Source organism: Aegilops tauschii, chromosome 2 (assembly GCF_002575655.3).
Source record: "Aegilops tauschii subsp. strangulata cultivar AL8/78 chromosome 2, Aet v6.0, whole genome shotgun sequence".
NCBI lineage: Eukaryota > Viridiplantae > Streptophyta > Magnoliopsida > Poales > Poaceae > Aegilops > Aegilops tauschii.
In genome coordinates, this window is record NC_053036.3 from 526,835,674 (window position 1) to 526,849,028 (window position 13,355).

Below are 13,355 nucleotides of genomic sequence, written 5' to 3' on the forward strand. Positions count from 1 at the left end.
TTGGACAGACCCAAGTATGAGACGCAGCTATATGTCATCTGTGAGTCTCTAGTACAACATACGTTCTATGTCCTAAGACCTGAGCTGGCACATGTACTCGGGATGGTGACAGACTTGCTTTGGGCCGACCAAACGCTACTCCATGACTGGGTAGTTACAAAGGTAGGTTTCGGGCTTATCCAGACCCATGCTGCGAGACGTGGTCGAGCAAGATGGGATTTGCCCCTCCGATCAGGAGAGATATACTCTGGGCCCCTCGTGTGATCCAACCAGGATAAGCATGGCCATGCGACAAGGATTATGAGATAATCCGGTTTGTGGTTGGCATCTCTGGAACGAGAAAGAGGTCGGGCTAGCACAAGGATGACAGACTCGCCTTGAGCCCGACAACATATATCATGTGGCAAAAGGAATGGAAGTATGACGTATAGGTTCGCTTACCAGCTTCATAGTCTGCTTGGTGTTCGGCATGCCTTGCTAGAGGCCGCTACCAACCGTGCAGTTCGGAGGTGATCCGAACTGCGACCAAGCCGACTTGAACCTAAGGGGTTGCGCGCTTAAGGGAAGGAACCTGCGAGGTCGAATCCGAGGAAACTGGTCGGATGTGATCCGAGCTGTATTCGGATTGTGGCCGAGTAGACTTATGGGCTTTAGGGTTCGTACGAGGCCCAAGTGTTGAGCCCACGACGGACGCCTATATAAAGTGGAGGTGCGGCACACTCATGCGGTTGATCGCTTCAGCGCTGTCACTAGGGTTTGCATGTGTTGCGAATAGACACCTCCACTCGCTGCCGACTGTGTGATCAGACCTAGCAGTCCGCCGCACGGTGTTCCTCCTGCACGCGCGGATACCGTTAGAGGCGGTGCACTTGCACCGCTCCAGCGAACCTATATGTGGGTACCGACGACCGGCCGCTCGAGGGAGATCGGAGGAGGAGGAGACGATCCACGCCGACGCGCTGCCCCAACTCTTCTTCCGCTGCACGGCACTGCGCGTCTAGTGGTAACGAACTGTGATCCATCTCTCGTAGCATGTTCCTGGTTGTTCTACGTGTAGGAAAATCTTAATTTGTAGTCGATGCACCCTACGGTAGAACCCAACAGCTGGATCAAGAGTTCGAGGGACGTCATCAAGCTGAACGTGTGTAGAACTCGGAGGTGTCTTACGTTCGGTGCTTGATCGGTCGAAACGAGAAGAAGTTCGACAACATCAACTGCGTTGTCAAACGCTTCCGCTTTCGGTCTACGAGGGTACGTGGACACACTCTCCCCCTCTCGTTGCTATGCATCTCCTAGATAGATCTTGCGTGAGCGTAGGAATTTTTTGAAATTGCATGCTACATTTCCCAACATTAAGGACTGGCTTGATAAAGAGGATCGGAGATGGTATGTTTGTATCAACATGGAATGATAGCTTGATTCCGTGTCTTCTCACACTTCGGCCTTCGGTGCAAATCAGAGATGCCACAATTCCTCTAGTTGCTGATGTGATTGATGCTGAACATGGTACTTGGAAGAGCGAACTTGTGAGACGAAATTTTAGAGCTCCTGAAGCAGATGCAATTCTGAACATACCCCTGAGCTTCAATGGGGGGGCTGATTCATGGGCTTGAGCTGCCGAAAAGTCTGGGATCTATTGTGTGAAATCTTCTTACCGCACTCTCGTGACCCGCAACGAGCATGAGCTCTAGGGGAAGGGACGGTGACCGAAACTTCAGAGAATCACAAATAGTTGTGGTCTAGACTTTGGAAGCTCAAGGTTGTGCCAAAAGTGCGGGTGTTTTGGTGGCGAGTACTCAGGAAAATTTTACCTGTCGAAAGCATCTTGAAGCACCGGCACATTGCGGAACTGGCTCGATGTAAAAATCATCACAGTAATGTGGGCGATCTGGACGTCCAGGAACAACATCACTCATGACAAAGCAAGCCTTGACCTGCTGGTGTCGATGAAGAAGACCAGAGAAGCTCTGGCGATCTTGGAACTACCCAGGGTTCAGGCTCGAACTCTGCCAGGATTCGGTTGGCATCCTCCCAACGAGGGCTGCATTAAGATCAACACCGATGCAGGAATCTCGATGGAAGCAAGGCTTGCCAATGTGGGAGGTATTGCATGCTCATCTTCAGCCTTCATCAGATCTTGGTGCAAGCCGGTCCATGGTGTTACTGACACGCTTGTTGTGGAGGCCATGGCTCTCCGTGAAGCCGTTGTTTTTGCAAAGCTTCATGGCTTTGAGCGAGTAGAGATGGAGACTGATAGCAAAGAGGTGGTGCATCTCCGGAACTCGCGCCGTTCTTCTCGCTCCTTGATAGCGCTAGTGTTATTAGATATTGAAGAGCTACCAGCTAGTTTTGAAGGAAATATGCCCTAGAGGCAATAATAAACTTCTTATTTTATATTATATTTCATTATTCATGATAAAGGTTTATTATTCATGCTAGAACTGTATTGATCGGAAACTTAAATACATGTGTGAGTACATAAACAAATACCGTGTCCCTAGTAAGCCTCTACTAGACTAGCTCGTTGATCAAAGATGGTTAAGGTTTCCTAACCAGAGACATGTGTTGTCATTTTATAACAGGATCACATCATTAGGAGAATGATGTGATGGACAAGACCCATCCGTTAGCTTAGCATAATGATCATTTAGTTTATTGCTATTGCTTTCTTCATGTCAAATACATATTCCTTCGACTATGAGATTATGCAACTCCCGGATACCGGAGGAATACCTTGTGTGCTATCAAACGTCACAACATAACTGGGTGATCATAAAGATTCTCTACAGGTATCTCGGAAGGTGTTTGTTGAGTTAGCATAGATCGAGATTAGGATTTGTCACTCCGAGTATCGGAGAGGTATATCTGGGCCCTCTCGGTAATAGACATCATAAGCTTGCAAGAAAATGACTAAGGAGTTAGTCACAAGGTGATGTATTACGGAACGAGTAAAGAGACTTGCCGATAACGAGATTGAACTAGGTATGAAGATACCGACGATCGAATCTCGGACAAGTAACATACCGATGGACAAAGGAATTATGTATGTTGTCATAACGGTTCGACCGATAAAGATCTTCGTAGAATATGTAGGAGCCAATATGGGCATCCAGGTTCCGCTATTGGTCATTGACCAGAGAGGTGTCTCGGTCATGTCTACATAGTTCTCGAACCCGTAGGGTCCGCACGCTTAAAGTTCATTGACGATATAGTATTATATGAGTTATATGTTTTGGTTACCGAATGTTGTTCGGAGTCCCGGATGAGATCACAGACATGACGAGGAGTCCTGAAATGGTCGAGAGGTAAAGATTGATATATAGGACGATGGTATTTGGACACCGAAAGTGTTTCAGGACGTACCAGGAAGGAATCGGGTCACCGGAAGGGGTTTCGGGCACCCCCCGGCAAGTTATGGGCCTTATGGGCCAAAGGAGGGGCCACAAAAGCCCACAAGGGGGCCGGCGCACCCCCTCCCTTGTTTGGCCAGCCATAGGGAAGGAAAAGGGCCGGGGAGGGCTACCCCTCCTGCCTTTCCCTCTCATGGGAGAAAGGAAATGGGGGGGCGCCGCCCTCCCCTGTCTTTCTCCGCGCTCCAAATAAGGAAAGGGGGCGCTGCTTGGGAGAGACCCCAAGTAGGATTGGCGCATCCTTTGGCTGCTCCTCCCTCCCTCCCACCTATATATATGTGGACGCCTAGCACACAACAGACAATTGCCTAGCCGTGTGCGGCGCCCCCCTCCGCCGTTTACACCCTCGGTCATATTTTCGTAGTGCTTAGACGAAGCCCTGCGGAGATCACTTCACCATCACCGTTACCACGCCGCCGTGCTGTCGGAACTCATCTACTACCTTGCCGTCTTGCTGGATCAAGAAGGCGGAGGACGTTACCGATCTGAACGTGTGCAAAACGCGGAGGTGCCGTACGTTCGGTACTTGATCGGTTGGAGCGCGAAGAAGTTCGACTACATCAACCGCGTTATTAAACGCTTCCGCTTACGGTCTACAAGGGTACGTAGACACACTCTCCCCCTCGTTGCTATGCATCTCCATGGATAGATCTTACGTGTGCGTAGAATTTTTTTTGTTTTCCATGCAACATTTCCCAACAGTGGCATCCAAGGCAGGTCTATGCGTAGATGATATGCACGAGTAGAACACAAAGAGTTGTGGGCGGTGATAGTCATACTACTTACCACCAACATCTTATTTTGATTCGGCGGTATTGTGTGATGAAGCGGCCCAGACCAACCTTACATGTCCACGCACATGAGACCGGTTCCACCGACTGACATGCAACTAGTTTTGCATAAACATGGTTGGCGGGTGTCTGTTTCTCCTACTTTAGTTGAATCAAATTTGATTGTGGCCGATCCTTGAAGAAGGTGAAAACAGCAAACTTGATGAATCACCGTTGTGGTTTTATGTGTAGGTAAGAACGGTTCTTGCTAGAAGCCCATAGCAGCCACGTAAAACTTGCAACAACAAAGTAGAGAACGTCTAACTTGTTTTTGCAAGGCATGTTGTGATGTGATATGGTCAAGATGTGATGTGATATATGTTGATGTATGAGATGATCATGTTTTGTAAAATTGACAACCGGCAAGAGCCTTAGGGTTCTCTCTTTATTGTATGAAGTGCAAGCGTCATGTAATTGCTTTACTTTATCACTATGCGTTGACGATAGTTGTAGAAGCAATAGTTGGCGTGAGGACCTCGACACAACGACGCTACGATGGAGATCAAGGTGTCGAGCCGGTGACGATGGAGATCACGACGATGCTGTGGAGATGGAGAACAAAAGCACAAGATGACGATGGCCATATCATGTCACATATTTTGATTGCATGTGATGTTTATCCTTTATGCATCTTATTTTGCTTAAAATGGTGGTAGCATTATAAGATGATCCCTTCACTTAATTTCAAGATAAAAGTGTTCTCCCTGAGTATGCAATGTTGCTATAGTTCGTCGTTTCGAGACACGATGTGATGATCGAGTGTGATAAACTCTATGTTCACATACAATGGGTGTAAGACAGTTTTACACATACAGAATACTTGGGTTAAACTTGACGAGCCTAGCATTTACAGACATGGTCTCGGAACACTCGAGACCGAAAGGTCGAACATGACTTATATAGTAGATATGATCAACATAGATATGTTCACCATTGATGACTACCCCATCTCACGTGATGATCGGACATGGGTTAGTTGATTTGGATCATGTATCACTTAAATAACTTGAGGGATGTTAATTTAAGTGGGAGTTCATTAGTATTTTTATTAATTGAACTTAAATTTATCATGAACTTAATCTTAATAGTTTTTGCATATCTATGTTGTAGATCAATAGCTCGCAATATAGCTCCCCTATTTTTGATATGGTCCTAGAGAAAAATAAGTTGAAAGATGATAGTAGCAATGATGCGGACTGGGTCCGTGATCTGAGGATTATCCTCATTGTTGCACAGAAGAGTTATGTCCTTGATGCACCGCTAGGTGACAGACCTATAGCAGGAGCAGATGCAGATGTTATGAACGTTTGGCAAGCTCGATATGATGACAACTTAGTAGTTTAGTGTGCCATGCTTTACGGATTAGAACCGGGACTTTAAAAATGTTTTGAACGCCATGGAGCATATGAGATGTTCCAAGAGCTAAAATTGGTATTTCAGACTCATGCCCATGTCGAGAGGTATGAGACCTCTGACAAGTACTTTGCCTACAAGATGGAGGAGAATAGCTCAACCAGTGAGCATGTGCTCAGAACGTCTGGGTACTACAATCGCTTGAATCAAGTGGGAGTTAATCTTCCAGCTAAGATAGTGATTGACAAAGTTCTATCTTTATCACCAAGCTACTAGAACTTCATGATGAACTATAATACGCAAGGAATGACAAAAACGATTCCCGAGCTCTTCGCAATGGTTATTGACCAGAGAGGTGTCTCGGTCATGTCTACATAGTTCTCGAACCCGTAGGGATCGCACGCTTAACGTTCGTTGACGATATAGTGTCATATGTTTTGGTGACCGAATGTTGTTCGGAGTCCCGGATGGGATCACAGACATGATAAGGAGTCTCGAAATGGTCGAGAGGTAAAGATTTATATATAGTACAATGGTATATGGACACCGGAAGTGTTTCGGGACGTACCGAGAAGGAATCAGGTCACCGGAAGGGGTTCCTATCGGATTTCGGATTCCAGCAAAACCCCTGAGATTCGAACACTGGGGTGCGCACGAAGATCTCTCCTCTCCCAAGCTCTCGCACTCCACGATCTCATGGACTAGCTCGCCGAACCCAAAGAACACGGGGACACAAGGTTTATACTGGTTCGGGCCACCGTTGTGGTGTAATACCCTACTCCAGTGTGGTGGTGGTGGATTGCCTCTTGGGCTGATGATGAACAGTACAAGGGGAAGAACAGCCTCCTGAGGAGAGGTGTTCTTGTGCTTGGTGGGTGTGAGGATGATCTGGTCCAAGATGACCTCGAGATGCCTCCTACTGTGGTGGCTAGTCCTATTTATAGAGGCCCTGGTCCTCTTCCCAAATATTGAGCGGGAAGGGATGCCACAACGGCCAAGTTTGAAGGGGGGCAGCTAGTACAAGCTATCCTGACAAAAGTAGTCTTCGCCTGCCAAAGGCTCTGGTGGTGAAGCCGTCTTGGGCTCCACGGTGACCTCCGTCCTGCCGTCCTGCTGGTCTTGGTCTCGTTGCACCGATATGGAAACCTTTGCCTCATGCCTCGGGACTCCTCGCCTGCGCTTGCCCCTTTAGCACCAAAGAGAAAGCGAGAACACTCCGCGCGCTGGCGCCCACCTGGCACCCGCCTGGCCTTGGTCGTCATGGCTTGCGTCACGTGAACCTCGTGAGGTTCACCTTGCCTTGATCTCTCGGCCCCTCGCGAGCCAACCTGGTGAGGCCACTCCCGAGGGGCTCTTGTGTCGTCCGCCTCGCGAGGCTTGGCCCCTCGCGAGGGTCTTGAGTACTTGCTGGTGAAGATGGGTCGTACGGGCCCGCTTGTGGAGCCACACCGTGGGCCGCAGGCAGGCAAGTCTGGGGACCCCCATTCCCAGAATGCCTACAGTAGCCCCCGGGCCCAAGGCGCGCTCAGACTTGGCTTCGAGGCGAAGCCAAAGGGCAAGTGCGGAGCGCCGCGGGCCCCAACAGCCTGCGGCATTGGTCGACGCGTGGCGGTTGATTGGACGTGGGCGTCTCCGCTTCCCCACGCTGCCTCGTCAACTACCTGATTTGATGAGTCCCTGCTGCATGCAAAAAGGGTTATCATTACCTGCGATCGTGGAGGCCGACGGTTGGCCTCCCTTGGGCTATAAATGAGGAGGGGGGCGGAGCCCCCGTTGCTCATCTCTTCTCGCTCCGCCCACTTCTTCTCTCTTGGTCCACTGCTAGTAGAGACACCAATGGCGCCTATTCGGAGGTTTTCGGCCGCAGAGAAGGGGGAAACCCCCCGCGACGAGCCTGGGCTGCTTCCGCCGAAGAAGAGGCCGAGCCACCGCCACGACGTGGTCGTGAGGCCAGTGGTGATGAGGCCTTGGTACGAGCGACCTCCTCCTGGGTACCCGCTGCCTCTGTACGCCCAAGCCGAGGGCTCCGGAGAAAGAGGCGACGAGCGCCGCCGCCCGCGCCGGGGCCGCGGTCGTCGCGCCGGGGCGCCACACGCTGTCGCCCTGGGATTCCACGCCGCGGACACTCGCGCGAGCTTGTGCTGTGGGCGGCCATGCCTCCGCGCACTTGGATGCGCTTCCCCGGTTCTTCTATGCCGAGATGCCGCCGAGGGGCCCTCTGGAGCTGTGGCTGCAGCACGCCGACTGCGACGCCCCGGTGACCGGAGCGGAAGTTGAAGTCATCTCCCCGGGCAAGATCTTCATGACCCGAGGCTGGGGTGAGGTCGCCCGAGTTTTCCGTGCAGAAGGCGCCCTTGTAATCCACTTTGAGTACGACGGCACCTCCACCATGTTCTTCAAGGTCTTCGACGCGGAAGGCCGCCGCCTGGAGTGCTGCCCGGGACATGGCAGTCAGGACCACCCCGCCAGCGGTTCCTCCAGCAGCAGCAACGCTTGGGAACCCAGCGACTCTCTCGAGCTCTACGAGACTCCGGAGACGAGCGACGACAGCTACGTGCCCCCAAGCTTTTGCCGTGCCCGGAGCAAGGCTGCAGCGTCCGGCCGCCACCGTCACTGATCTGGATGGGGTTGGCGCCGGCCTTCCGTGGCCCACTGTCGATGATCGCATCGGCCGCGCCGGCACGTGTAGATAGGGCTCCTTGAATTTCCTTTCCTTTGTTCCCTGTGAGGAATCGAGAAGAGCCCCGCGGGGGTGTGTAAAGGACCTATAATGTCTTTTGTTGATCCTAGCCTTATTATGAAACTGTGCGGGTGCGTGTCCTCTTTCGGCTCGGTCTCCCCTTTCTATCCTCGCGACAGCTTGATGCTCTACACTGACAGGTCCCGGTCCCCAGGCAGGCTGCAGCCGTCGCTGGTATGCCAGGTCGCGATGCCATGGTCAAGGCTAGGAGGTGAGCGGTCCAAGGTCCAGTAAGAGCTCCTGTGACGCGATGCTCAGGAGGTCCCCCTTAGCGCGCAAGCGACCGCTGAGAGCTAAGAAAGGGGGGCGACGTTGCCGTGGCAGGGCTGCAGTAGGCGAGAACCCCGTGTGATAGCGATTGGTGGATTCCGAGCGCGGACTTATCTTGATAGTCTGGAGTCGTTTCCTTGCGTTGCGCCAAACTCGTGCGTTGGCGGTCATGGCGCAGCTAGGTTAGGCCCGTGCATGCTCCCCCCTCTTCTTCATGCTCTCCTTGATGCTTTGCATCCTCAGGTCCCGGCCCTCGAGCGAGCTCAGCCGCCGCTGGTATGCCAGGTCGTGATGTCGTGGTCAAGGCCAGGGGATGAGGGCTGGAGAGCCAGTAGGAGCTCCTGAGTCGCGATGCTCAAGAGCCCCCCTTTTAACGCGCAAGCGAATCGCATGGGAGAAGAGGGAGCCCGTTGTACCGCCCGCTGTTGTCCTCGGGAGGTTCCTGGTTTTGCCGTTGAAGGAATGTTGGGGCAGGTGAAGATGCGTGGTGCAGGGGTTGCTCCTCACGAGCCACCGGGATCCTAAGCCTCGGGAGGCTCTGAGGGTCCAGGCGGTTCCTTGAGGACCGTCTCCATCTCCGCCAGGACTGCGTGGTGCCTGGCCTCCTGAGCCGCCAGGATGCTCCACGGGCTGCGCTGGAAGGCGGACGGCACGCTCGGCAGGCCAAAAGGCATGCGAACGTAGCTGTGAGGTGGGCCCGCACAGCGTCCCACGCGCGAAGGCCAGAAGAGCTCCTGAGACGCGGCCCTGTTGAGCCCTGGGATGTCGATGCAGATGCGCAGCCCGGCATCCTCGCCTGGATGGGGAGCTGCGCCCGGTGAACGGCGGTCGCCGCGCATGGGTCTCGTGTCTTGTAGTTCCTGAGTGGTCTTGGTGATGAACTCTTGAGCGCTGAGCGCTCCTCGCCCCGTGTCCTCCTGAGGGAGACGTGTCGTGAAGCACGCCTCCAAGTGGTGCCCGAGCGCCTCCCTCGTGATGTTAGCGAGGTCTGAGGCCCTCCAGAAGAGAGCCCCCGAGCCCTGCCCGAGGAGGGCGCCGGGCGCGCCTTCCTATGCGAGGGAGGGAGGCGCTCCAGGCGCGGGCGCCGATCCTGTCGTGGCACCGCTTGAGGCGCCGCTCCCCTGAGGTCCTGTGCGGAATAGCTGCTTCTTCTTCTTGGGGATGGCCTCAGGAGGATACTCGCCCTTGCTGTCTGGGTCTTCGATTACTGCGGCTTGAAAAGCGCGCTCAAGGGAGCACACCGCGTCTCTTTCTTCGCAGGGGACCGTGATGATCCCGCCGCTTCCCGGCATCTTGAGGACGTTGTAGCCGTGATGAGTCACTACCATGAACTTGGCCAGTGCCGGGTACCCGAGGATGGCATTGTATGGCAGACGGATGTGAGCGACGTCGAAGTCGATGAGCTCGGTGTTGTAGTTGTTGCGTTCTCCGAAGGTGACGGGGAGGCGGACCAGCCCTATCGGTGTGGTGGAGCCGTCAGTCACTCCTGAGAAGGGCTTGGTAGGCTGAAGCTGATCGTATGGCACTTGAAGGCTGTCGAACGTCTCGACGGACAGGACATTAAGCCCTGTGCCGCCGTCGATGAGGGTCTTGGTGACTTGTATGTTGCTGATGACGGGTGAACAAAGCATCGGGAGAGCGCCAGCGGTTGCCGCGCACTTGAGCTGATCTGCCGAACTGAAGGTGATGGCCCACTTGGACCACCTGAGCGGGCGCGTGGCCTCGAGCCTGGGGAGTACTGCGTTCACCTCACGAGCAAATTGCTTGAAGATGCGTTGAGAGGCTGGGGCTTGAGCTCCGCCCAAGATGCAGGCGATCGCACGTGGCTCCTGGAAGCCCCCAGCCCCCTCGTCCTGATGGTGGTCGTCGTTCCTTATTGGTGGTGGAGGCAGCGGAGGAAAACCGGCGTTGTCCTGAGGGCGGTCCTCGCGAGGCTGATCCCTCCAGGCGCCCTCGCGAGGCTGGTCCTGCCAACGGTCTTCACGAGGCTGGTCGCACCACTCCTGGCATGGGCCACGGTCGTCCCAGCGTCCTCCGCCACGTCCTCCTCCTCGGTCGTAGCCCCGGTCGTTGCGCTCGGGGCGTCGACCGAAGCGTCCATCCCGAATGGCCCTGAGCTCTTGATAGTCGTTGGTGTTGTGGTTGTGCACGTTGTGGAAGGCGCAGAATGGTCGGCTACTCTTGGATGACTCGGGTTGGTCCCTGCCGCGCTTCGTGTCCGGCTCTGCCGTGAGCAGGGCCGCTCCCTTGCGCTTCACGTCCTTGGCCTTGGCTTTCTTCTCCTCTGGGTCGGCAGCTGGGAGCTCGAGGAGGGAAAGGCGCCCTTCCTCAGCTCTTGCGCACTTGGTTGCTAGGTTGAACAGCTCCAGAGATGTGCACAGATCCTCGTGGATGGCGAGCTCCTCCTTCATCTTGACGTCGCGGACGCCATCAGAGAACGCCGAGATGATGGCCTCGTCCGTCACCTTGGGGATCTTGAGGCGAACGTTGTTGAAGCGCTGGATGTACTTCTGGAGGGTCTCTCCTGGTTGTTGCTTGACACGGCGCAGGTCATCCGTGGCCGGGGGGCAGTCGCGAGTGCCCTGGAAGTTGGCGACGAAGCAGTCGCGCATCTCGTCCCAAGAGGAGATCAAGCCCGGAGGCAGGTTCAGGAGCCATGAGCGGGCACCATCCTTGAGAGCCATGGGGAACCAGTTCGCCATGAATTTCTCGTCGACGTTAGCCGCCTTGATGCTCAGCTCATAGAGCTGCAAGAACTCTGCAGGGTCGGGGGTGCCGTCGTAGCGAGGAGGCAGATCCGGCTTGAACTTGCCCGGTCAGGCGACGCTACGCAGCTCGGGGGTGAAGGCGCGGCAGCCTGCCGTGGTCGCCGGGGCCCTCCGTGGAGGTGGAGCTTGATCTTGGTGCCCACGCGCCGCTACGGCAAGGGGCGCACGGCCCTGCCGCGGCAAGCGATCCTGACGTGGCGGTGCGAGGAGTGGTGGAGCATTCTCTTGCGGTCGAGGAACTTCTTGACAGCTTCTTTCTTCACGCGCGGGTGCTTAGCGCGACGGGTCGCGCCGCGGGGCCGCGTGTCTTCGCGCCAGGGCGCCGTCTTGGTGCAGAGGTGGTGGAGGTGCTCCGTTAGCTACATCACCCGCAGCTGGCGGAGGGCGAGGCAGCGAGAGGGATGGTGCGGGGGAGCCCCCAGCGGCGCTCATGAGCTCAGCGATGCGGTCCAACCAGTCCTCGTAGAGGTCGTCGACCGGGCGGTAGCGCAGGAGCTCCCGTGCCATGAGCAGTGCGGCCTGCGCGTCCGTGGGAGCACGACGAGCGTGAGACGACGAACCGGCAGGGGTCAGCGACGGAGTGGCGGTGCGGCCATCCCGCCGCATCGAGGGGTGCGGCGAGGACGCCTGCTGCTCGTTTCCAGCCGGGCCGGTGGCAGCGTTGGCGGCGGGTGACGGAGAACGACGGGGAGGCCCATCGATAGGAGCCGTCTGAGCGACGCGGGCGGCGAGGGCGGCCCGGCCCTCAGCGCGGGCGCGACGAGCGTCCGACATGGTTGTGGTGGAGCGGTGAAGCACGGATCGTCGAGAGAAAGGCTTCAGCGCATCCCTACCTGGCGCGCCAAATGTCGGATTTCGGGTTCCGGCAAAACCTCTGAGGTTCGAACAGTAGGGCGCGCACGAAGATCTCTCCTCTCCCAAGCTCTTGCACTCCACGATCTCATGGACTAGCTCACCGAACCCAAAGAACACGGGGACACAAGGTTTATACTGGTTCGGGCCACCGTTGTGGTGTAATACCCTACTCCAGTGTGGTGGTGGTGGATTGCCTCTTGGGCTGATGATGAACAGTACAAGGGGAAGAACAGCCTCCTGAGGAGAGGTGTTCTTGTGCTTGGTGGGTGTGAGGATGATCTAGTCCAAGATGACCTCGAGATGCCTCCTACTGTGGTGGCTAGTCCTATTTATAGAGACCCTGCTCCTCTTCCCAAATATTGAGCGGGAAGGGATGCCATAACGGCCAAGTTTGAAGGGGGACAGCCAGTACAAGCTATCCTGACAAAAGTAGTCTTCGCCTTCCAAAGGCTCTGGTGGTGACGCCGTCTTAGGCTCCACGGTGACGTCCGTCCTGCCGTCCTGCTGGTCTTGGTCTCGTTGCACCGATACGGAAACCTTTGCATGATGCCTCGGGACTCCTCGCGTGCGCTTGCCCCTTTAGCACCAAAGAGGAAGCGAGGACACTGCGCGCACTGGCGCCCGCCTGGCACCCGCCTGGCCTTGGTCGTCATGGCTTGCGTCACGTGAACCTCGCGAGGTTCACCTTGCCTTGATCTCTCCGCCCCTCGCGAGCCAACCTGGTGAGGCCGCTCCCGAGGGGGTCTTGTTTCATCCGCCTCGTGAGGCTTGGCCCCTCGCGAGAGTCTTGAGCACTTGCTGGTGAAGATGGGCCATACGGGCCCGCTTGTGGATCCACGCCGTGGGCCACAGGCAGGCAAGTCTAGGGACCCTCGTTCCCAGAACGCCGACAGTTCCGGGCACCCCCCGGCAAGTTATGGGCCTTATGGGCCAAAGGAGGGGACAGACAAGCCTACAAGGGGGCTGGTGCGCCCCCTCCCTTGTTTGGCCAGCCCTAGGGAAGGAAAAGGGGGAGGGCTAGCCCCTCCTGCCTTTCCCTCTCATGGGAGAAAGGAAAGGGTGGGGGAGGGGCGCCACCCTCCCCTGCCTTTCCCCGCACTCCAAATAAGGAAAGGGGGACGCGGCTTGG

The 13,355-nt window shown here is 55.4% G+C and overlaps 1 protein-coding gene across 1 annotated transcript; it reads left to right on the top strand.

Annotated features, from left to right (window-relative positions):
• The first annotated feature begins 1,877 nt into the window (after positions 1-1,877).
• Positions 1,878-2,369, top strand: LOC141041199 (uncharacterized). Its single transcript, XM_073507317.1, has one exon. The coding sequence runs from the start codon at positions 1,878-1,880 to the stop codon at positions 2,367-2,369; it is 492 nt and encodes a 163-aa protein (XP_073363418.1).
• The last annotated feature ends 10,986 nt before the right edge of the window (positions 2,370-13,355 follow it).

Excerpts from the sequence above, each read along its gene's own strand:
- LOC141041199 (XM_073507317.1), top strand. The coding sequence starts at position 1,878 with ATGTGGGCGATCTGGACGTCCAGGAACAACATCACTCATGACAAAGCA.